Raw genomic sequence first — 26,530 nt, 5'->3', positions numbered from 1 at the left:
TTGTTTTATTTAATTTTATAATGTTTCCTTTAGTTACATATACACAAAATGCATTAAGCATAACACATAAATCTAAAATATAACACACATTATAACCTTAACTACTATAGTCTACAGTAACATTTCTATTTTTATCTATTTCAATAATATTATCAAACTCAGCATAAACAATACAGTTAATTGTTTGTGTTAGTGAGGATTCAAATCGTACTTCTAACCATGCTTTATGAGATTCCAATGAGCTGATGAGTTAGCTGATAAATCAGGAGTTAAATCAAATGCTAAAAGACAGTAGCCTTTGGCATACTGTTCACGAGAGATTGCATTTCCTTCATTAAGAAAGTGAATACCAGTCCCCGAGAATAGAGTATGATATGCCGATGTGAATATATTATTATTAAAAGATGGTTGCAATGCTTTTGAAGGTATTTGTTGACCATCAATATATAAGCTGAAAGAGTTAATACCATAGTTTTCAAAGTTAAATGGATTTTTAGTAAGTGAGCCATTAAATGCGGAATTGTTAACAAATCCAATAATACATCTTTTGGGTACCTGTCCCAAGAATATATTATCAAGAGTTTTTCCTTGAACACCTGATGGAATTGTTAAAACTTTAACTTCAGCACGAGTAATAGGATATTTAGCAGTTGTAGAAGCTAAAACTTTCTGATGTGCGAGTAATACACTTGGATTAATTCGTGCTCTTCGAACAATAAGAGTTGCATCCGTAATGCAAACTTTAAACTTTTCATCATTTGACCCAGCAATTAAATTAAAACTCTCTCTTGACCGAACTAATTTTACACTCATTTCAACACCATTAATTAAAAATTTATCTTGATTGAAAATGTCACCATGAAGATGACCAATCATTTCTATTTCCCGGCTTTCATTAACTAATTCCTGTCTTTTAGCAAATCCTGTGTTTTTACCATCTGTGGAATCCATTTTGCCTGCTGTATCATCATACCAAAGACTACAAGTAAGATGAGATTGTTTAGCAGCAGGAGCATAGTTTAAAAGGGTTTCCATGTATGCTCGATAGGCATAGGTATTATTAGGTGGTGATACAAGTTTTTGGTTTAAATAAACATCGAGTTGACTAAAAAGTGAATGCAACCAATTATTTACAGGTGCTACTACTATAGTTGATAACAAGTTTGTTGAATCTTGATTTAATACTTTTGCCTTTATGTGGAGTAATGTATGAGACAAATCTATGTAGTCATCGCCTGTTCCAGGAACTTGAAACTCGATAGGTCCATCATCAGCAAGAGATGAAATTGGTTTATAGTGAATCCACAATCCATTTTCAATGCTTGTTTGTGTGGACGGTAATGCAAACAAATCTAATTCTGACTTAACGCACTCACAAGAATGATTATGAAGGAAAGACATACTTAATTTGAAAATATATCTTTGATGTTTTTTGGTTTTAGGCCAAGTTTTTTCGTAGCTTTCACTTTAGCTGTTAGTGGTGGAATGAACGAGGCCAATCGTTTTCTTTTAGTTATATACCCAGATCCTGTCATGTTTAATCGATCAATTTTGTTATCAGCCTTTCGTTTTAAGTTCGTACTAACTTGCTTTAGACGATCTTTTATTGAGGCTTCCATAGGACGGGCTTGAATCATATCCGATAAAAGTCCTACTCCAGCGTTTAATGCCTCCTTACCAACCACTCGAGCACCACTTGAAAGTAAAGGTAAAACTGATCTAAATAACCCTCCTAAGAAGCTCCCAATACCATGACCGCGTTGGTATGGTGAACCCTTATAAATTACTCCAACTCCTGATCCAGCTTGATGTGAATAATAATTTTCATATGGACATTTATGATGATCATGAGGAGAATACATTATTATAATTTGCGGAAATGTAGTTTAATACACACGGTTCCAAACTGGAATGGTATTTTTTGTCCTGCGCTCGATCTTATATCCATTTCCAGCGTATCGAACTCTCTTCGCATAACGGGTAAGTAGTGAGGTGGAGAGAAAACGTGCATTTTATACGCACCATAAATGTATTTTGAAGGATCTAATGAAATGACTCTTAATAGTGGAGTCATAACATCACCCACAATCTGAGGATCGATAATGTCGCAATATAGAAATAGTTGAGATGGTAACCCTAAATGTAAATTAGCAGGACACTTCCCAAAATTTCTGTCTAGGAGATTTGTATTTGGTTCATAACCTAGTTGTAAACTTAATTTGGGTGATAATGTTACGGATGTTATATTTTTATCCAAAACAGAAACAGACACAAATTTTGTTATTTCATCATAACGAAATTTCAAGTTCTCTCCGATACCATTTAACGCTCTCAAAATATGTTCAACGTTATCGTAGTTGGTAGCGGGAATATGTTTTTTGTAGTACACTGATGATGGTTTATCTTCATTAGGAATTAACATGGTTTTTGAGATGTATACAACATTTTCATGATCTTGAACAGTAAACATTGTGCATGGATATTGAAACTCCACAACTCCAACCAACCATTCACCTTCTAATTTCATAGCTTTTGGTAATTTTGTTGAAAAATTTGTGGTCTTGTTATCAGGAAAGTATTCCATTGAACTATTGCTGAGCAAAGTTAAATAAAAACTTTCTTTATTCATATTTCTTTTAAACTAGAAGCTAAAATCCAACTGTTAAATTTATCTGGATAACCTTTCCACTTCACTAATACTTCTTTTCTGTTGCCCGAATAACGAGTACCAATTATTTTATTTATTTTATATTGTGAGGTGGGGTTGTAAGTGACCTTCTGTAATTCTCTTTCATAAAAAGTACCAACTATTGGTTCATTTTGTAAATCTGTAATTGTATAAACAACCCATGGAGATCTATCAATTATTGAAGATATAATAAATATTTCATCACTCCAATTTGATTCATATCCTTTTTGGAAAACATGTTTATATTTAGTTATTCGAACATAATCACCCACGTTGAAATTTGGTTTTGAATTTACTAAAGAAAGTTTGTTTGACCCTCTATCATAAAGATTAGTCCAAACTGTCATAATATTGTTGGAACTTACATCACATGGGCACATCTTAATACTCGAGTGAATGCTGTGATTATAAGAGTATAATAAATCTTGTAAAACATCTATAAATCTATAAGTATTATTATGAGTGAAATAACGCCACATTTTCATTTTTAGAGTTCTTTGAAATCGTTCAACAATACTAGCCTTAATATCAGGATTGTTATTGTATAGTAATTTATCTTTTTGGATTTAAAGTATTTTTGTACATCTTTTGAAACAAATTCTGTACCTTTATCAGATTGTATGTGAGTAGGGGTTGAATTACTTTCAGTAAATATACTTTCAAAACATTCTTTAGTTGTTTCTGAGTTTTTCTTTTTCATTGGTCTTGCAAAAGCATATTTACTAAATACATCAATAACACAAAGTATGTAGTTGAAACCATCATTATATTGAGAATAAGTTCGCATATCACTTAAATCAGCTTGCCACAGCTCATTAATATTTGATAGAATGTACCTATTACGCGGGAATTTTTTCCGAATGGGTTTATGTAATGTATATGTTTCTTGTGATTGTAACCATTCCTTTACTTGCTTTTTATCCATTTTACCCTTCATAGCTTTTGATAATTTATCAATACTACCAAAACCAGCGGGGTTAGATGGATCATAATAAATCCTGTTAATTTCTTCTAGTACGGGGTCCATTTTTCCCAATCGATCTTTTTACGTATTTTAGTTATATATCTTTTATCTCCACTGCTCGGTGTAGAAAATTCTTGAACTTCAATCTCAGAGGTTTTGTTCAGATCTTTCGCTTGAAGTTGGTTAATAAACTCACATCTCTTTGGATTTCCAATATAAGTAAGTGGTACTTTAATATCTTTCAATGCTTTAGCAAATCTATCCCACCCTATCGGATCACTTTTTTTTAAGGGTCTAAGTGAATCATTTATTAAATCAACAATATTACTTCCTGGAATTTTTTCATTATCAATTATGACTGTGCCTTCATTATCCCAACGTATTTTACTTTTACTTGTTCCAATTAAGTTTAATAATGACTCACCTTTTTTATTATAAGTTTTTGGTATTAAACTGAGTATTTGTGTTGGTGAATACAGTGGATTTGCCTCACTTTCTATACTTTTAATGGAACCTTTCTCCTCCAACAAAGATTCAGCATCAACTGAACTTTTTAGATCTCTATCTTTATTTTTAAAACCAATTTTAGACTCATTTGAATATTCATTAGATGTAACAGAATAAATTGGTAATCTGAGTGGTTGACGATCCTCTTCGGTAAAGTGAAGGTATCTTTGTAGTGTTTGTAAATATAACATCCACTTCTTTCGGTCTTCCGTCTTACTATTCATAATATTTTGCATTTCAATATCTAATCGAGACAAATTACTTGTATCCTTATTTTCTTGTTTTAATTTTTCAATCAATCCAGGTTCAATAAGTATCATTTTCTTAGCATTTTCCATGTTAACTGGCTAGTCCACTTACTAATCCACTCAATATTGCACCTAATATTATTGGTAAGAAAGTCCCTCCTTTTTGTATAATAATATTTTTTCTTAGTTTATGTTTACACTTACGCACCAGTTTACGGAGTATATTTTTGTGTTTATTCAATTTTTGTTTATCTTGATCTTTAAGTGGTATCTTTCCTTGTAAAACGTTTTATTTCTTTTTCATCACACGTTTTAAGTAATGCTCTTTGATGTTTTGGTTTAAGCGTATGCAAAGCATTTAGCAAATGTTTATGCGTTGTGACTCGACGATGCATCATTTAGAAATGATTTGAATTGTTTGATTCTTGGTGTATTTAAACTCTTTCGTGGGGACGTAGACTGTACAGTGACCATTAAATGGGAATACATTTGTCTTGATACGACAAAAATCATTTGTATTCTGTTTTAAATCTACCATTAAATATCCATGTGCTTCTAAAGTTGCATCCCTGTAGGCGTCTTCAATGAATTTTGTGTTATCTGGTGACACTTGTCGTGCTAAATATCTTATTTGAGTTTTATCTCGAGGGTTTTTAAAATAAATTATATAACTTGAGTTTAAAGAAATGTCTCTTTGACCTTTACCTTGATGAAATAAATTTTGTGTTAAATAAAATACACTAAGATTCCGGTGATGACTACCTTTTGTAAATATATCCACAATTCTTCCATCAGACTCTCTCATTAGATCATCAATAATAATAAGGTGTGGGTTTTCACCATCAAACATATTAAGATTTGGAATTCCTTGATGATAGTTAACATTTGGTAAATTATATAAAGGTTGCATTTCATCAAAGCACCATGTGATATGATTAAAATCACAATTACATATTTCTTTAACTGATTTTATGAAATTTGTTACAAAATTTGACTTCCCACATCCACTTGGTCCGGCCACAATAGCAGTAAACGGATGGATAAAGTGAAACATTTCACACGTCTAGAGTTTAAAGGGATGAAATAAAAAATGAAAATGTTGGTGTAAAAATTTAATATATATATAATATTATATTGCTAAAAAAATGATCTGTTTACTATTTCTAACACAATTAGTACTTATCAGAATTTCACAATCACCTCAACATCAAATTTAAGTACACAAATAAAAACTACAATAGGTATTTTACGTTATTTACAAATTTACAATCAAACAATACTAAACTATTATAAAACTATTAATAAACTATTATATAACATTATAGCAATATAATTTTTTTTTTTTTTTTTTTTACAATCAGTACAAATTTTTAGTTATAGGATTTTAGACGTATTTTTTCTTGAATATAATAATACATCGTTTGGTTAGAATAGTGAGGTAGGTCATAACAAAGAAGTTTAATACAAAAGCAGTGATAAGCGAGGTGCACAATGAGTAATAGATAAGAACGCCGGACGGTGTAATTAGCTAATAGGAAAAGGTGAACAATGGGACGCTAATGACCCACCGGATATCAATTAGATATGAGTTAATCGATCTGCACATCTTCGAAACCGTGCATCCTATCGCTTTGGGAGTGAGTGCTATCGACTCAGCGTGGTCGCTTTAGTGGGAAAAGAGTCCAAACTTTTTTTTTTTTTTTTTTTTTTTTTTTTTTTTTTTTTTTTTAGATGGGTGCCACTGATTTGTGGGTTCGCCAATACGTGTTACGCCGGTTCTGGCGCTAGGATGGGTGCCACTGATTTGTGGGTTCGTCAATACGTGATACAACTACTCTGATCTATACATATAATAAAATCGTAGGAAAGTCAAAACTGTACATTGAATATTTTTTTAAAAGAATACTTGGGCCGTGATCTATAATCGATTTAAAAGCCAAAAACATAGTTTTTAGAATTTTTGTCTGTTTGTCTGTTTGTCTGTTTGTCTGTTTGTCTGTATGGTTGTCTGGGCTAATCTTGAAAAGTACTGCATAGATTGACTTCAAATTTTGCATGAATATTACTAACAGGTCGGGTGAGGCTATAGGCTACATATTATCAAGCTATCACCTACGGGGGAGGAGCTGTGAACCTTTATTTTTCTTACATATTCCGTGTACTACGACAGCGTACAATCTAAAGACTCATGTTTAAATATTGTTTTTGAGTAAGCCATGCTATTATCTACCTTTACACTATAAAAACTACGTCATTTATGTAATTTTGGCAGAGAAACAGTTAAATGAATCTTAGCAGTATAAAGACAAATTTGAAACAGCGCCATCTATGAAGTGTTATAAAAATCAATTATTGAAACTATTGGAAATTCATAATTAAATGACGCATATATAAATGTTGTTTGACAATATCTAGATTGAAACTATAAAAATTATGCCATTTAAGTAACTTGGGAAGAGAAACATAGTTTAAAGAATGTAAGTTGTATAATGTTAATTTTGTAACAGCGCCATCTATGAGATTTCGTAAAAATCAAATCAATTTACATGTTAACACTACTGAATACACTGTTGAAAATTAATAATTTAAATATAATCATGTTATTTATTTAACTCTTTAACCCATATCTTCCCTTCCCTATAAGGTATATTTCGTGTAAATAATAAATATACTACATTTTTTTAAAGTGAGGGTAGATGTTTATTATTTTAAGTAAAACTAAACACCATTATCTACAGTAATTAATCTAATATTGATTGTGTTCATTAGTTACAATTTTAAAAATCTTCGTGTTTTATAAATTTACCGCCCGCGGCTTCGCCCGCTTTGTCTAAAACCTAATAAATTATATACTAAAACCTTGCTCTTGAATTAGTCTATCTATTTAAAAAACCGCATCAAAATCCGTTGCGTAGTTTTAAAGATTTAAGCATACAAAGGGACAAAGGGACAGAGAAATCGACTTTTGACTATTGAATGCCATAAAACCAAAAATATCAAATGCAATCTTCGTGTTTTGTGAATTTTCACCATCATGCGTTCCCACTAAAGGTCAGTTGTTACATACAGGTATTTATTTTTTTATAATTCATTTCAATTCATGTTTTTTGTTGGTATTATATTACAATTTTAGAATGAAATAATAAAATGATGAATTGATGAATTCTTTTATATATGACTTTTACACGATTTTGAGGTGCATTGGGAACAGTAGTTTTTGATAAAATTTTATTTTTAAGTAGCTTTTTTTATAGATTTCCATTTATTTTTGATTTTTTTATTTACAGATTCAATGCTCATAAAATTATATCGCCTTTGGAAGACAATTTCTGCTGACAATTTTACAACACCACTTGAAAATTGATGATTTGGTGATAAAGATAGTGGCAGCGAGGATTAAGTGGAAATAGTAGTAATCATCCGCTTCGTTAATTTTTGACTGAAGTTAATGTCCAACGTCCAATGGTTCAATCATTGATCAATATCAATAATAGTGTTAATCATAATGGTTCAATCATTGGAAGTATCTCGGGAAATTTTGGAGGATATTTTTCAGGAAGGAGAGGAGGGGCAGCCAGCCACATATCAAACTACTACGTTTTAGTACCGAAAAAATGTTATTGCCAAATGAAACGTAAATTTTGCACTCACAACTGTACAAGTAATGTTTTTATTTTGACTTTGCGGTTATCTGATTATAATATTTATCGTTATGGCTATCGAGGTACCGACCGTACTGGGATCAGAGTACATGATATACAGTTCATCATCCAGGATTGCTAAGAGCATTTTCACACTGAAAAAGATGTTTTCTTTGAATCGTAGTTGCTTCATTTATTTATTTTTAATCATTTTACATAACTAATATGTTTTATATTTTATAAATATATCATTTTCATTATTTATAAATAAAATGGATCCAACATAACTTTGTTGTGTATCATTTCTCTATTAATAACCCATAGGCATATTTTCCGAGCGCCCCATTTAAGTTGCGGTCCTGAAATTATAAAAATTTTATGTATACTTTTGCCAAATATGTATAAGCTCATTGCTCAAGCTCATTTTTACATAAAAATAACAAAAACTAAACTACTAAATAAAATAAATTATGTAACGATTTTATAAGAAAACACAGTATATTTATTAGGAGACGGTGATCTCTTCCAGGCAAAAGATATTCATCAGCTCAATAAAATTGAATAGTATGTTGTTAGTTATTCTTTAGATTCACAATTGTAATGAGCATTTCCGCATGCAAGTTATTTCAAGTAGTATCGTAGTTTAGATATATCATAGTTTTGACACATTAAAGTTCCAACAAAACCCTCATATGTTTGAGCAGAGTTGAGCAAGATAATTTGAAAAATGTGCCGCGTTAAGTATTATAGAAAAGGTTAGTTCGTTGGTAATTATTATTTCTTCTTCATTTACATGTTGTTAGTAAAAATAAACTTTGACTAACAGTCAAAGTATATTTTAACTAATACTACTTAATACTAACTATTATAATTATGTTCAGTATTTATCTGTATTATTATTGCTTGGTAATTAATATATTTTCATGTCGTATACCTAATTATAAACATAAGTTTGATGTGTTATTAGCTGGATTTATTGAAGTGAAAACTTCTTTAGCGGCGTTGGGTATAAAATCTAAAACTCGCGTCAGGAGTTCAGGACACGTGACCATCGAAAAAGCGTAAGACCGATGTTTTTTTTTAGCCCTTATATTCCATGCGTAAGCACACCCCGGACACTCCATACAAAATTATCGTTTTGACAGTCACACTGTAGAGACTGCAAATGTGTGTGTTAACGCTTTATGGTTGGCACATTTGTGACTAGCGTAAAAAAAAATTCGCGTTTTTCTGATGAAATACATCCGTAAACAGCACAATATTTAACCATTTTCTACGAAAAACGATAATCACAAATCCAAAATAATAAAATTACTTTAAGTCAATTTGATTAATGTTGTCAATCTTCGTTGCGTTTCGTCTAAAGACGTCGTTGGTACGTCCTTGCGGGAAATGGGTACCATAACATGGCTGATCGTGCGGGGTGAGGTAAGTGTTTAATTTTGGCGGGAGGCGGAGAGTGTCCGTTCTGTAGCGTTTAGCTACTATTGTGTATTCTGTGGCGTAAGACAGATACCATTCCAAAATATCAAACATGCTGAACGTTAATAATCAAGTTTTCACTTCTGCCGGCACTCCCGGAGTGCAACCCGTCTTTTTTTTTACACACTCACAGACATAATATTTTATGTTAAAATCATATTAATATTTTTTCACAATTAAAAATATTTCCTTTTTTCTGATGGTGTTCGCATTGAATTAAAGGGCGCTGTCGTTCACAAAAAGTGATGTTATGAGGACCATATTCGGTCCTCATATCATCAAAAATCTGTGCGAAAACAATAAACACTTGTGAGGCCCTCACGGCAGTCACGGATGAATTCTACACATACCCGTGGCCCTGTCGTTGATGCGGCTCGACGGAACACAGTGGGGTTTTGGTCGGTAGGAATCCGACATAACCCACGGCCTCTTCCCCGGAGGCCGTGGGTATCTATGCAAGATTTCCCCACTAAAAAAAAAGGCCCTCACGGCAGATCGGGGCGGTCTGACGCGAAGTGGGGACAGCGTTGTCACTGTATCGCTTTTGCCACGCTGCGCTGTTCAACAGACTTATTCGATAGTTCAGTTTTGTGTTAAGACCGCTGTGACAACCAACCCGTGAGACAAACAAACCCGGTTTCCCCTATTATCCCGTTAGACCGAAACCCTCACTGAGAGGGAATTACGTCTCACTACTGATCACGACAGTCATATTTTATCTCGAGAATCTGAAACTTTACTCAATATGAAGACCGTTTGACAAATGATAGGGTGCATCATAATATTATTCGATCTCTTGAAGATGAACATGAGCATAAGCAATGACTAGAGTAGGGACGCGAATATTACAATTATTTGAGACAAGAACGATTAATATTTGTTTAATGAAAGATTAAGAATTGAAATTATTCAGTCTCTGAAAACGGACGAATTGCGAGAGGCCCGTCTTACTGCAGACGATTTCGTCATAGTCTTGATGACTTAGAGGTAAACAATCTACGAATTCGGTGGTGTGGTCCGACAAATATAAAAGTGGGTTTGCTTATAACCTCACAATTTATTACAGATCATCTTCTGTATAGGCGATATTAACGTAGTATGTTCTTTGCATGCTTTACATGCTTTAAAGTGGAGTAAGGAGACGGCTTTCGTTTGAAGATACACCGGAACCTTTGAAATCACTACTTTTAGAGGAACATACTGTGCAATCTAAACTGTTATTACACAATATTCGCTCTTATAGTAGTGAGTTTCAAATGATCCTTTGGTGCTCAATAATTATCAGAAGGTCCTTTCATGCTTACTTTTAAGATACAAGGTCAAGTTTACCATTTGATAGGATCCCTTTTGCCTGAAGGCCAACCTAAGTTTGTTTAAATATATTTTGTATTCGACTACAACGAATAGTGGAATACAAGAAATCAATATTTCTCAAATTTAAAACTGAACTCATTTCACAATTTTAGAACAGGTTAATTCGTATGTATGCAGTTTTAAATCGACATTAGAAGCTTTTCCTCAAGATGGTTATATCGGCACTCAGGAACTCCCTGGACGTGTTATAACGCCCAGGCCACAGTATTACAATTTTTCCTACCGTAGAGCAACGAATGTATTTTCGCATAGCAACGGAGGGGAACTCGGACGCGGGCCACGTACCACAAACATGCTTAGTTTGTGGTACCGAGCGCGAAAGAAAGTCATCGTGTTTTTAGTAAAGTTCCTATGTATACTGACGTAATTTAATACTTAGGTACATATTCTATAATGGTGCGCTCAAACTGTTAATCTACATTTAATTTAGATTATTATTTGAAATACTAAGTACTGTAGAATTTAAATCACATTCATTCATGTTGTCTTTAGATTTTAAGATTTTTTTATCAGTGTTCAATTTTAATGTAGTTAAATTTTATAAGAGACAATAATTAAGAGCGCTTATTCAATTTAACGCAAGTCAAAATCTCCGCGATCTATTACGATAGATCGCGGCTTGCGCTATCCTTTTACTATGAACAGCATAGGTCCACAGGAGAGCGCCGAGCAACATGTCCTCTCTCTGGAAAGGCTCGCTGCCGACTGATTTGAATCGGGTCGCGCGCAGTGTTTTATAGTACTTTTAAAAAAATTGTAGAAAAATAATAGAGGTACCTTAGTTGATTTTTTAAATTTTATCTTATAAGTAAGACATTCTTTTATTGCAATATGTATAAATTATATTCAATTAAGTCAAATATCTTGGTGAAAATAATCATTTTGTCGACTATAATTTCTAAAAAAATTCACATTGTTGTGGATTTTAATTTCGTAAGTTAGGAGTCCAAAATAAAAAAATCTTTTAACTAACTATTTTAATAAGGATTTTTGCAGTTAGTTAAAAAAATTGTGTGTTAGATCTGTCAGCAATTTCAGATATTTTTAGCTTCGAAATTGACACTAAAAGTGAAATCAAGTAATCATCGGCTCAGTTATCTTGATGGTATTCACAAATACTGTATTAATTGAAAAAAACTCTTAACTAACTATATAGACAATAAAATTTCCTAACATTATTAGTAATTCATATGTTTGTAAGATAAGTGGTTGATGGACAATCTGGTTTGAAAAATCACATATTTGAGCCAAACAGCGCACGGACCGCGTACACGGCCTTAAGAACATTCAAAAATAAAGTGTCACGTATTTTTTTTTTAAACGACGAATGACGAAAAACGACGTAATCGCGGACGAAGTCGCGGGCAACAGCTAGTCAAATAATAAATAAGATAAATCCTTACAGTCTCTTCCATGATAATTTCATATAACAAATACAATCTAACTTTAAAACAATCCATTTAAACAAATGAAGCCCAATTTGTGCAACGCTACGCCAAATAAAAAAAAAACAAGTTATGTAGTTAGCAAGAATATTTTGTGGTCGTGTTACGTAGAAGGTATTAGATAATCTGTGCCCTTCCTCTCTGCTCGATAAAATCATTTCGAGCTTGTTCTCGTTTTTACTACCGAATTGTTTAGCTTGCGGCCACTGCCCACTACGCAACTACTGTCCGAAAGAAAGGTGCGATGTACCTACCTTTAAATTCAACCGAGTTTAGTTAATCTGTGTAACAAAGAGCATTTTTAAAATCTATCGAACGATTTATCAATAATATTTATCGAGCAAAAATATTATAAAATTAAAATCTTTGTCTATATCGCTCTTTGTCTATGCCATAGTTTAATGAACTTTGAATTTCGAATATATTCTATTTTTTTTTCATAATTCATGCAATGTTCAGTTTAAAAATATTTGTGGAATGCTACACCACGGATTTGTAGAAATACATAATATGTTATATTATTATGTTGTGTGATTTATATTAGATTTAATTTATATATTATTAAAATCATTGCTAGTAACGTCTATTATAAGTTTATGTTAATAATAATTGTATTCGTGACCGATTATGCATTTAATAAGAATTGAAAATATGTAATTTAACATTGAACTTTATGTTTATTATATTTATAATGGACCAATTGAGAATACATAATATACGTGTAGGTACAAACTACAATTTTATACAGATATTATTATTATATACTTTTATTGGTATCATACAGCAGTTCACGGATGAGCATCGAACCCAGGATCCCAAGAATCCAAAGAATTCAACGGAACAGGTGGATAATGCCTCTTATCCAACATTAGAATATTTTTATACAATAAGTCATTTTTCATTGTTCGAAATTTAGTTAATTTATTACTTACATACTTATTAAACCTGTAAAACATAAACTAAACTAACTACTTACTAACATAACTTATTATATATATACCTATCTAACTATTAAAGACTCAAGACGTCATCATAAAACTACATTTATATTATTACCTACTACATATTTCACATTAATATTTTATTTTTTTCATTAAATAATATAACACAAAGTATTTATAAAATATTTTTTGTTATGCTGAATGGCATTGAACTGGTAAAAAAATGAATTGTATTTTATTAGTTTAAGACGTATAAAAATTAAAAGACGTGTGGCACTCGAGGACTGCCGACTGCCGCGGTAAAGCTATTGCATGCTATGCCTTCAAGCCACACCTCCGCCCGTTGGAGTGGGGAGCGTGAGGTATTTTCGTTACGGAATTTCTCGATTCGGTTGCGGCTCAAGGCCCGCGATAGAAGCATGATAAATATTGCTTAAAAAACATGATAAAATCAAAACAACAGTGATAAAACATAAAAATGTTTTTCCAACTTTTGATTTTTAGTTCCCGCCTATCAGGTCAATAACCCAAGTATTTCAAAAATGGCGACCACTTACAAATCATAGAGCGCCCGCGCCGTTGCATACACGACCGCAGTCTATTATTATAAAATGAACCTACCACAGACATTGAAATATTTGTACGTATATGATTTCGGTTCTCTTTGAAGTACTCAAAAACTTCATCGTAGTATACGTAATTATTGTACTTTCCACGGTTGATACGGTACTTTTTATAAGCCGTTAGGATAGATGGATTGATGCTTATTATATTTTATATTAAATTTAAAAATAATAATGGATAGGATCTAAATGGTTCGCATCTATAGATGTAGTTTGGAATAGCACAAATGCAATTTTCTATGCATTACCATGCTTGTATTTTCATAAACCATAAAAGCTCTAGCATAGTCATAAAAAGTGTGACAGTTACAACCGAACGTGTTACGTGTGTGAAAATACGTTAATATTCATTTTCCCTATGTCCCAACTCCCAGCACAAGAATCAAGATCCCTCGTATTTTTTTTATAGATGGTTCTTTAAACTGTGACGTATCTTCTTCTATACATATACTTATAAACACGAGTAACATAGAAAATGCCAAACCAGGGCAAGCGTATTATGTAAAAGGTATTGCAACTGGTTTTCATCCACATAACATCGATAATCTTAAATTTATTTGCTTATTAATTTCGTAGGTTAAACGCGAAGAATGTAAACAAGGTCATTATGTTACATAGTTATTAAATGACTAGATTTCCGCCCGCGGCTTCGCCCGCGTTTGCAAAGGAAAACCCGCATAGTTCCTGTTCCCGTGGGATTTCCGGGATAAAAACTATCCTATGTGTGCTAAATTTCATTGTAATCGGTTCAGTAGTTTTTACGTGAAAGAGATTCTATATATTAGATATGGATTTTATAGATAATACTTACTAATAAGTTCATATATACAAATTAGGCTTTTAAACAATTTTAAATATACAGGTTTTTCATCTCTTAGGTGCAAGAAAGCACGGTGCAAGTGCATTTGCAGAACCTTTTACAATTGTTGAAGACTATTCCCTTACATATCAAATAAAAAATATAGTTAACAATATTACACAAATTAATTCAATAAACTTTAAATTAACATTATAACACTCCCACTGCGTGTGCCATTTTAATATTGCTGAAGGCCCTAATTATAATTTTTGCTCACTAAAACTATAATTCATAATATGAAGCAAGGAAACTAATATACAACGTGGCATCTATAAGGAAAGGTCGTCATTGTAAAGTCATTAGGTTTTTGCTCAGTCGGTTGAACTGAGTGACGAAACCTTCCTGTTTCTCTAAACTAAACTAAACTCTAGTATCACTTACGCTATGTGACATCGATGGAGGCGATCAGAAACAGTTTACAAAGAAGATTCAGTTATAAAATATGTTTTATGTTCAATTTTTACTTACGTATTTTTCATAAACGCAATTTGAATATGCAATGAACATGAACATCGTGAAAAGCAGGTTAGTGTTTTTAAATATGCATTCTTTATTGATTCTAATTATTCAGATAGGGAAGAAATTTAAAAATTATTTAGAATCGTTATGTATTGTAGAGAAACAATGAAAACGATTGATAGTATATTATATGCATATAAGTAGGTAACATTGTGTCGAAAACTGAAGATTTGAGAGAACAATGTACATTACATGACATATAAATTTAAAATTGGTAGGAAATGATTTTGAATATACACGAATATTTCCTGAGATTAAAGATATGAGTTATACTTTGATGTCAATTGAAAACAATGAAATATAAGGTTATTCGTAAAAAGGACGCATCTTTTGTAATCATCTACCGATGTAGGGATTTCCGAACGGCCCTCTTTGGTCCGAGGTATTTAGGACAGCTAGCGAACCGAGACTGTGTCGAAAGATCATGTTAATAAGCAAATATGACCTTTAAGAATTGATACTTAAAGTGCATTCTTGCTGCAAATATTGAAAGAGCCGCAGCCACCAGTCCACAAGATCTCTTGTCTAAAGAGTGGACGAGTCATTGCAAATGTAACCAAGCTGCGGTAAGGCTCTCAGTAAATGGATAGCGTTTAAACTATACGGTGTCAGTATGAATGAATGTTGCGAAAAATATGTACAATGCATTCAGAGATAATGTTTAGACTTGAATACCTGTCAATGAGACATTATTTTATGGTCTGCGGAAAATCGATACGCAATCGATATAACCTTCTTCGGATGCAATAGGAAAGGGGAAACAAAGAATAAAGATGAATTCTCTACGACGCTATATTTAATTGCTTCACTTAATAAGATGTTCAAATTGCATGAAATATCATGATAGCTAATAAACTGATAGTACCTAATAATAATTAGCAACAGGTGTAGGTTTTCACAATATTTCATATTACGACCGACAGAATCGTTATATTTTGAAATTGCGACGCAACGAAAGGATCTCGGCATTTATAAATCGTTGCAAATTCACGATTCACGCGTAGTTCGTGTTTCCAATAATGTATGCTTCGATTCATTTACTGATAAATTATCTATCAACGTTTAAAATGTTACTTCCATTGTAGGAAAATTATTACTCCAATCCGTTTATTATATGGTGATAAACTATACATAATTAGTAATTGTTTTGACCATCAAAGGTTGCAAATCTATTTATAATAATCTTCACTTCTCTAGTGTGAAAACTCTAAAGGAAGAAGGAAGAAAGGAAAAGGATGGAGGTGTTTTATCTGACGAAACATAGTGAGATGGGCATTTTATCTAATCCTTTTACCGAAAGCTATTCATTTTATCGCCTATATTCTTATTGATAACTTAAATCGTGAAAATTTATTCAAATAACGTTGAATAAGCAAAAATATCATCCCTCGATTGGAATCTTAGACTAAGTAGATATCGACTACATAGAGATAAGACATGTACCGAATTAATATTGAAATAAAAATCGTTAGAGACAATTAAAAAAACATGACATACCTATTGTGTCTTATGTTACTGCACTCATATAATAATTAATACGATTTAATTACATAATTGGACACAATAAACGTTATTTTTACCGCATCGTGTTAATGCCCTTGACTTCCGTAAAGAAACTCGTTTCATAAGCTTACAGAAAATATTCAAGGCCGCGACAATCAAGAGTGAGTTCCTTCGAAAATAGTGAAAGTCGTTAACATTTTTGAAAAAAGAAACACATGGGTGTTCTTGATCTTCTTTAACTTGTTTACAATCAGGAGATTGTATGCGGCATGCTTAGGTTCATAACTCTAAAATAAAAAGGGTTTTTATATGATTCCTTTTTATAATTTGATTGTTCAAATGATTGAGAATACTGAATTGAAATAATATAATTGTAAAATATCCCATACATACATACTATACCTAAGCTTGCAATCTGAAATTTGACGAAGAAAGTAAAAGCAATACTCTTCAGAGCTCACGGTAGCGCACGTACCATAGTGGTGAAAAAATATAATTTTATGAAAGATATTATTAAAAGAAAACAGTTTTACCTGTTACATCCCTTGGAGGTACTTTTAATTTATTCTTCGTACAAATATTCCTGCATATCATTTACAATCGTAGAAATTATGAAAATAAAAATAATACTAGTAGGTAGGTAATAGGTACATACTTTGTTATGCATGATTAATTGTTTTTCATTTTTAAATAATTCAGAATTATAAATTTGCATAATTTATATTATCCATAATGCTAAATGATTCTTGAAATAATAACTAATTATTCGGGGCCTTGTAATTAAGCTAAAAATAAAGTCACGCTTCCTTAATTTGATATACATAAAGAATATATAGTATTTATTATAATAATTTTAGATTTAGTTCACAAAATAGTTAAAGAGTTTTTTTTATTTTATTCACTAAATTAATCCGAAGTATTATTATAAGAGTACTATTATTAGACCATGTGTCTTCCTAGAATACACAGCCAATAAACTTAAAATGTCTTTCATATTTTCATTCAAATAAATAAGTATTTAGTTTTGTAAACATCACTCATAAAAATAATTCAAGGATTATTACGTGACCAGTAAAGTTCAAAATGGTTAATGTTTCTAGTAAACTAAAACAATGACTATGTAATTACATTGCAGTTGTTAGGTACCTACAGCTAAATCACGCGTAAACTTCCTGTATGTAAAATATTTAAACAATCAAAATATTTAAAATGTTATTGCTCTGAAAATATTCACGTACGATGACCAAAGCAAATTGTTCAAAATTGCAATATAATTAATTAAATTTAATAATACGTGTCTTGTTATTTATTATTATTAATAAAACTGTTTTAATCAACGTATGACGTACGTAGGACCCCACCGCGCCGCCCTCGCTGAATTTCAAAATGGCGGACGGATAGGGACGTCAAAGGGTCGGAAAATGAAAAGCTCAGTTGCGGCAAAACACTACTGTGAAGTGGTTGTGATATAAATAAACGTATTTTTTTATTATACAAAATAGGAAGTGTCAAAAGCGTTGCTCTACGTGAATATTTTAATTCTACCGTTAATTTTATTTGTGAATAATTTTATATGATTTTTTGTGCTAAAGTGACTTGACCGTAAGACTTATTTCTTTAATGTATTTTTTATTATTAAATAGCTGGTTAACAAAACGGCTATGAATAATAAGTATTAGCTGAATAAAGAGTAGAGTTTTAATATAAATATAAATTTACAATATTTTAATTTATTTAATCGTTACTTTTTAGAGCAACGTTTCTATGAAACTACACTTAACAACAATTTTTGTCTAAACATAAAATATGATCTTATATATTAATTAAAATTATATGTTAAGCGTTTCATATTACTAACTTTAGTTCTAATGAAAGTTACACTATCATACTATCCTTGTTATTATGATTAGCGATAATTACCTATTATTATGGTAAAAAAACAAATTATAGACATTAATAGGTACTAACTACATTTTAAAATTATAACAGCATTTAACTCGAGTAAATAAACGAGAAGTGTAGCATATACAAAAGGATCAGGAATTACACGTTCAATAAATTTTAAAGTGTATTAAATATTTTTATATTCATTTCATTTATAGATAATAAGCGACAATATAATTTCGTTTCTTTACTGCTAACTGTATATATTGTTTAACAAAAAATTATTGTTCACAGAGTCCACATAGAGCTTCCTTCTAAATAAGATGCGGAAAGGTCTCTTATGACGCGAGTGTAGAAAACGAAAAAACACAATTGGAATACAGCCGCGATGGCTACGTCAAACAGTACTTTTGCGAAGACCTACCAACGGCTATTCGTGGACTTAGCTGGTAAGTATTTTTTATTTTATATATATTTAATTTTAATCTAAAAAAATACGCTATAAATTCGTCCAATGAGACATTTGAAACATCATGTTTCAATCAATCAAAAAAATTCGGAAAAGTTGAAGGAAATTCATTCTCCCCAGTTCATTTTTTTAATTGAGCATATTTAAGATTTACAATGATCATAACCTTATTTTATGCTTTACAAATTAAATTGTAATGTAGTTAACTTTATTAGCTTTTTTATTAGCTGGAAGCAATTATGGTTAGATTTAAATTGGACTTAGCCGTTATAATAATTACATATAATTAAACACTATTGGATTATTTTATCTAGCTTTAGGGGATGGGGAATGTTTATAAAAAGCATACTTAATACTTATACTTCTTAATTTAGAGGCAAGCAGCACAAAATTATAACATAGATATTTTTACATTTGTACGCCAAAAAGTTTTTGCTTATTTTTTCCTTTAAATTTTACGCCAAACGACACCTATTCTTACATGAAGGTTCCAACTTTCAGTATTGCATATAACTTTATTACTAAATATCTCCATATTGAATAATATAGTATTTTGTATGTGACACAATTTACAAATTCTATGATTTAATTAAAAAATAATTTCAACAATGACTATAAAACGAAACTAACACGACTCTACTGAAACTCTACTTTACTATTTGAGCTAATAATATAATATCTATATCATGTATTTTAATTTTTTTACAATCTCATAACTACGATGTTATTATAAGATCGATGAAATAGGTAGGTAGGGTTTCTGTGTTAGTTTACCAAACAGATACTTATTCTTTAGAGAAAATGGTAATAAGGAGACAATTCTCAAACTGCATTTTACACTCCAACTTAGCACATACTAACAATGAAAAAGAATAGGAATTTCTAATTTATAATTGTTAATTAGCTAATGAGTTATTTATTGACGTTTCAACTAACACCAGCGGTTAATATAATCAACCTCGGCAATGGAAAATGCTTAGTACCTACATGTATAATTTATCAGTTAATGTGGGAATTAGTCGCACATTTATTTTCGTATATTCTTGTCTGGTAAACACGCATTTTTAATGTAGTCAACTTTTTTTGTAACGCTTGCAATTCTGTGACCTTTAAGTAAATGTTTATTTGACTGTTATTTTAAACAAAATTATCTAATAATTATATCTAATATAATTAATAATATTATACGGTATATTTAAAACAACAAAGGATTTTCCAGTAATCGACAAATGATATATCATTTTAATTCCAAAATCATAACTGTAGTCGAAAGAAAATTTATTTATTATTTTTGATTCCATGCTGAAAGTGTCCCTAGCAGATTTATTAGAATAGTAGATACAGATTAGTATCTGATTAATTAACTTTATGATATCTTAGTTTCTAAATTTTTATATCGAAATATTCCTACATACCTACATGGAATTACACATTTGATCATATGTCTCAATGCGAAAACATAATGCAAAAACTTTTTCATATGAATTTGAACACCTATATACTTACGTATACTACAATGAAAATAACGACCCTTCATTCAAGCTAAAGTAGAATATAAAATTTATGAATAAGTGCCAAGGCAATATATTTTATATTACAATTATTTAAATAGCGTTATTCTGATTGATGTTATTATAACGATGACCTTATTGCCCAGTTTCTATTTATATTTAATCTCGTTCTCGTTCTTTACTTGCAAGACAAAACTGAGAAGCACCCTTTTTATATCCTATCCTATCTTTATCCTAATCCAGACATACAAATACAACATCCAACGTAGGTTGCTCTGTGTTGGTTTTTTACTCTGCAGTAGGCTTAAATAAATTACATATATGAAAGTATTTTTTTAACAATGTATGTTACTCCGTTATCTTTCGATTAATATATGCGTCGTTTATTAATAAATACTTATTTTTCATTTACATATTTTTTATTTCAGATCCCAGAACGAACGATTGGTTCCTCATCAAAAGCCCAGTGCCAGGATTAACAATATTAGGACTATACCTGTATTTCACATTAAAATGGGGACCTCGGTATATGGCCGACAAGAAACCACTACAGTTACAGAAAACCTTAGTCGTGTACAACTTCATACAAGTCTTAGTTAGCATCTGGTTGTTTTACGAGGTTTGTACACATTTTGTATGTTTATTAAAATCGAAATTTTAGTCAAAAGACCGTTTACGCAAACTATGATGATAATATTTGCTCTAAGGTACTGATAAAAGCTGTCTACTATGATATTAGGAACCCTTTTTGAAACCTCTATAATAATTTAGAGCAGTTTTACTTTTAAGTACCTATTCACTATTCAGATATTTCTCCTTACTTATTAGATATTTTTCGTGTGTCATTACCACTTTGTCAATCAGTAGTAGTTAATATTTTTATTTTTTTACCTATTATTAGTAAAGTACATAACTAATGAATAACGCAACGGTTTCAGGGCCTCGACGCAGGATGGTTGAGGACTTACAGTTGGAAATGTCAACCAGTTGACTTCTCTACGACACCAGAAGCAATGCGGGTAAGAAATAATAATATTTCGATAAATATAATAACAGTAGCTTCCGCCCACGACTTTGTACGTGCATCCCCGTTTTTCCCCGTTCCCGCAAGAATTTCGGGAAATCCTTTCTTAGCGGATGCCTACGTCCTAACAACTACCTGCATGCCAAATTTCAGCCCGATACGTCCAGTGGTTTGGGCTGTGCGTTGATAGATCACTATATCAGTCACCTTTGAGTTTAATATAATATAAATAACATACCTACAATATGACACCCGCAATATACACTTTTGTCAGTAGGTAATAGAAAACTAACTATTCGCAATTAGTATTTATTTACGCATGCATTACACACGTTTTACAGAAATTGCACATGTAGGTATTTATTCACTGATGCCCTTTGCCGATTCTTTATGAGATTGCTTTGATTTTTGTATCTTAAAAAAATCTTAGGTCTGTCAGAAAGGTCTTAGGCTGAAAGAAGTAACTGATTTTAAAATAAGAATAGAAGACAATACGAAGTAGGTACATATACCTACAAAAACATAAAAAAAATATTTACTTTGCATACTCTACATGCAAAGAAACAGTCATGTATTGGAATTTGGAGGGAAATTCCATTTATATCAATAATTGGTCACTTGACCCAGTATACCTTATGAAACATACAGGATGCATCGCATAATATTGCACACTGCGTCTACGTCCTATTAGCACAATCGCGATTTATGATTCGGTACAATTGCAATAATAACACAATAGCATAATATGATTCCTATTCAAAGCCCAATGTAAATCATTGAAGCAGATGTATAGACTCTAACATTACTGCACACAATAACTTACATGCACAAAGAGATCTATCTCTTGCATCGTAGAAAAGGAAATTTCACATTCCTTTCAGTACCAAGATGTACCTTAACATATTATAACAACATAGATTTGCATAGCGCGCATTAGGGCAAAATTATTGCATAGCGTAAAAATCAAATTAAATCCCCTATTATACTTAGATGACATGGTAAATAATTATTTAACGAGTCATTAGTAATTTAACAAGTAATTCAATAATGCAATATTCTATACTCATAAAAGAATTATATTACTTCCTTTACGATATGAAGATAACTCATAAAGCGTGAATATATTGTTAATTCACAATAACAATCACAGTTTACTGATTTATAGTTATTATTGTATACGTAGTAGGTATATTATTATTAGTCGGTGGTTATTACTTTTTAGCTATTTCAATCAGATTGTAGTACCTATTCAATTACCATTGAAGTTTCATAGTTCCATACCATTGAATAAATCATTCATTGAAAATATAGACATCATATTTTGCACGTTCCTATGTTCCTGAAAATATTAAAAGGTTTTATTTCAATCTGTTGTTTGAAATTGATTGTATTTTAATTTTTATCCACAAATATCTAAAAAATAAACACGCTACGAATTGAGAGCCTCTCTTCAGAACATAGGTAAAGATGAAAGAGAAACAATTTCTCATTCCGTGAACTCTATAGAAAAATTATTCATAAGCTTCTGAATTTAATTAGATTATTCAAATTTATTGATCAGATTGTGCTTTGTAGCTTAGATTTATACTATTTTTTTTAACCTCCATTTCAGGTAGCACGAGGTGTCTACATATACTTCCTCGCGAAAATGACTGAACTTCTCGACACGATATTCTTCGTGATACGGAAAAAGGATCGACAAATAACATTCCTCCACTTGTACCACCATACAGTGATGCCAATGATATCGTGGGGCGCCACTAAATACTACCCCGGAGGTCATGGAACTCTCATTGGTGTGATCAACTCCTTCGTACATATCATAATGTACACTTACTATATGTTGGCAGCCATGGGACCGCAGTACCAGAGGTTCTTGTTCTGGAAACGTCACATCACTACGCTTCAAATGGTATGTCGACTATAATTAATAACACAGACACTATGGTGAATTTTATTTTTTGTTAGACCTCAATGATACAACTTTATGTTAGGTACATTACTTTTTTATCTTAGTAATTCTTAGAAATAGACTTAACTATATTATATATATATAGTCATTCCACATCAAATAGACCATTAGTAGTTGTTATTTAAATGTAATGACCACTACATTTTCTGAGATTTTTTATCGCCACATTACATTTAAATAATTTATTATTATTATTTCAGCTGCAATTCTGCATCGCATTCCTACACTCATCCCAGCTATTGTTCTACGATTGCGGCTACCCAAGATGGTCTGTTGTCTTCACGCTTCCTAACTCGATCTTCTTCTACTACCTCTTCTACGATTTCTATTACAAAGCGTATGGCAAACCTGAGAGCAAAAATAAAGTAGCCAATGGCAACGCAGTAACGGATTGCAAGACCAACGGTGTTACCAGCCACAAAACAAATGGCGTCGTTGCGAACGGTACCTCAAATGGGACAACTTACACAAAGAAAGACGAATAATCGAATACTTTTGTATTTTTCAAATATAATATACAAGCAATACGACTAAAATATAAATTGTAAATAATAATTTAAGATTTGGAGGAAAGCAAGAATATAGACATGATGTACATTTACGAATAGATTTACGATTTTATCTCTTTAAGGATAAATTAATAAGGAAGGGAATAGTGAATAAAAATACAAATATTTTTTTAAGTAGGGAGAGTCATGTAATGTTATAGGTACTTTTAATGTCATAGGATATTTTTTATTGGATTTAGATGCCAACAATTAAATATTTCGCATTAACGCAAAGAATAACATAAGAAAAATATTTATTTTTAAATAAATACTTTTCTATATAATATTATTCTTATTAAAGTTAATGTTTCATTAACTGTACATAGATTAGAATTAATTCAGCCTTTTGCTCAATATTAATTTTATACTCTATCAAAGCTCTATCATTACTTATAATGGATTTTTGGTGCTTATATTATGTAAACCTAGATTAATCCTCCCTTAAATATTTTTATACTAATAACAACATGTTATTCATTGCCTTCTAAAGTATCAAAATTTTTACTGTTTTTATATTATGATGGTGATGTATCTAGGTCTTCCAAATTACTTATAATATTTCATAGCTAGTTCGTAAATTGTTCATTGTTTACAAACGCGTGTTACCTTGATGTTTAACTAAAATTAAAACGACAAGTTACCTGTTATCAAAGAAGCTTTATAAGATATCGGATAAACCTTGTATATATAACATTATAATAAAAAAGGGAAAATGTGTTAATATAAACTTATTTTAAAGATTTTTTTCCAAAGTGTTACGTCGGCGCATAGGCCGAATTAGTTTGCTTTTTATAATCTTGTAATGGGACATATACGAAGACTTAAGTAAACTGTTATACAATTACAAAATATGTAGTTTTATTTCCCATCACCTCTTCTTCCTTTTGTTATTAGAAGTCGTATTGCACGCGTGACCTTGTCGCCACTCAGGTGACTCTCAAGCCACCAGTGCTTTCGTCGCTGTTCAGTTGCTCTCAAGACATGCGTGTGTAAACATGGTGTGTTTCAGCATTTCCCATTGCGGAAATTCTTCCACAAATTGTAATTATACTAAAATAGGAATAACATTTCATCGGTTAATATTATTTTTTAAAAAAAAATGCAGTTTTTTCAAGTAATACGAATGTCATCATAGAAATCAAAATAACAATGAATGACATTGTCGACCGTTCTTATTATCACGTTTAACACAAATTTCAACCTTATATATATGTGTTTAGGTTCAAAGTTAATATTATATCTATTGAAAATTAACGCCCTCTGTTATAGAAAATCCGAATTTTTTCGTATTTGTATTTTTCTGAGCAAAAAGAAACAAAACATCTCATGAACCTAGGGATGTTATTCTAAAATAAACCGTAAAATTGTGCGTTAGGTTACATATTAAAATGCTGAATTTATTTTTTAAGTTATATATGTTTATTATTATTTTTTAAGTTATATCACAGAATACATAATAGTAGCTAAACGCTACAGAACGGACACTCTCCGCCTCCCGCCAAAATTAAACACTTACCTCACCCCGCACGATCAGACATGATATGGTACCCATTTCCCCGCAAGGACGATACCAACGACGTCTTAGACGAAACGCAACGAAGATTGACAACATTAATCAAATTGACATAAAGTAATTTTATTATTTTGGATTTGTGATTATCGTTTTTCGTAGAAAATGGTTAAATATTGTGCTGTTTACGGATGTATTTCATCAGAAAAACGCGAATTTTTTTTTACGCTAGTCACAAATGTGCCAACCATAAAGCGTTAACACACACATTTGCAGTCTCTACAGTGTGACTGTCAAAACAATCATTTTGTATGGAGTGTCCGGGGTGTGGTTATATGTTTATAATTATATATTTTTTCATTTCTTCAAAATAACGCCGCGCCTGCCCAGATAATCGAATTTCTGAAAATTTTTGGTTGCAGTTTTAATTATTTATAGAGGAGTAAGACAGTATTCTCAAGAGTATTTCTCTCAATCTAGATTATTTTTTTATTCCCAATTTCCAGTAGGTATCATAATAATGATAATATGAAGATGTATGGCATAAATTATAATAGAACCAATATGAACTATATACAAACATATAATATATATTTTAATTTCTGATACAAGAAATCCTAAATGATATAATACCGATTCTTTTTCTCTGTCTAATTCTGTGTAGCTATAGCGCCCGGCAAACTTCTTTGCCAAAAAGTAGCGTGGTGGGGGAAGCTTGCGCTTGCGCATATAAAAATGCGCCACCTTACTTGACCACTATTTACAATGCCACCTTACTTTATGGCCAAGAAGTTTGCCGGGCGCTATATGAGGTACG

The 26,530-nt window shown here is 31.4% G+C and overlaps 2 protein-coding genes across 3 annotated transcripts in view; one reads left to right on the top strand and one right to left on the bottom strand.

Annotated features, from left to right (window-relative positions):
- The window catches only part of LOC123692321 (elongation of very long chain fatty acids protein 7-like), a 41,628-nt gene extending 16,576 nt beyond the window's left edge, over window positions 1–25,052 (top strand). The window contains exons 1-6 of one of the 2 annotated variants that reach the window (XM_045637058.1): window positions 18,230–18,397; window positions 18,974–19,128; window positions 21,088–21,278; window positions 21,598–21,678; window positions 23,296–23,595; window positions 23,856–25,052. In XM_045637058.1, the coding sequence (XP_045493014.1) occupies window positions 19,068–19,128; window positions 21,088–21,278; window positions 21,598–21,678; window positions 23,296–23,595; window positions 23,856–24,140 (918 nt within the window). In that variant the 5' untranslated portion in view covers window positions 18,230–18,397; window positions 18,974–19,067 and the 3' untranslated portion in view covers window positions 24,141–25,052. Of the gene's footprint in view, window positions 1–18,229; window positions 18,398–18,973; window positions 19,129–21,087; window positions 21,279–21,597; window positions 21,679–23,295; window positions 23,596–23,855 lie in introns of those variants that run through there. The other variant, XM_045637056.1, reaches the window with a different exon arrangement.
- Window positions 214–1,401, bottom strand: LOC123692689 (uncharacterized protein F54H12.2-like). The gene has a single exon (XM_045637464.1). It carries the CDS (start codon window positions 1,399–1,401, stop codon window positions 214–216), a length of 1,188 nt encoding a protein of 395 aa, XP_045493420.1.
- Window positions 25,053–26,530: the final 1,478 nt, after the last annotated feature.

The sequence above is a fragment of the Colias croceus genome, chromosome 6 (assembly GCF_905220415.1).
Source record: "Colias croceus chromosome 6, ilColCroc2.1".
Taxonomy (NCBI): domain Eukaryota; kingdom Metazoa; phylum Arthropoda; class Insecta; order Lepidoptera; family Pieridae; genus Colias; species Colias croceus.
This window is presented reverse-complemented; position numbering and strand designations above follow the sequence as displayed.

Bases quoted from the DNA above. Each gene is read 5' to 3' on its own strand.
- LOC123692689 (XM_045637464.1), bottom strand. From the start codon at position 1,401: ATGTCTTTCCTTCATAATCATTCTTGTGAGTGCGTTAAGTCAGAATTA.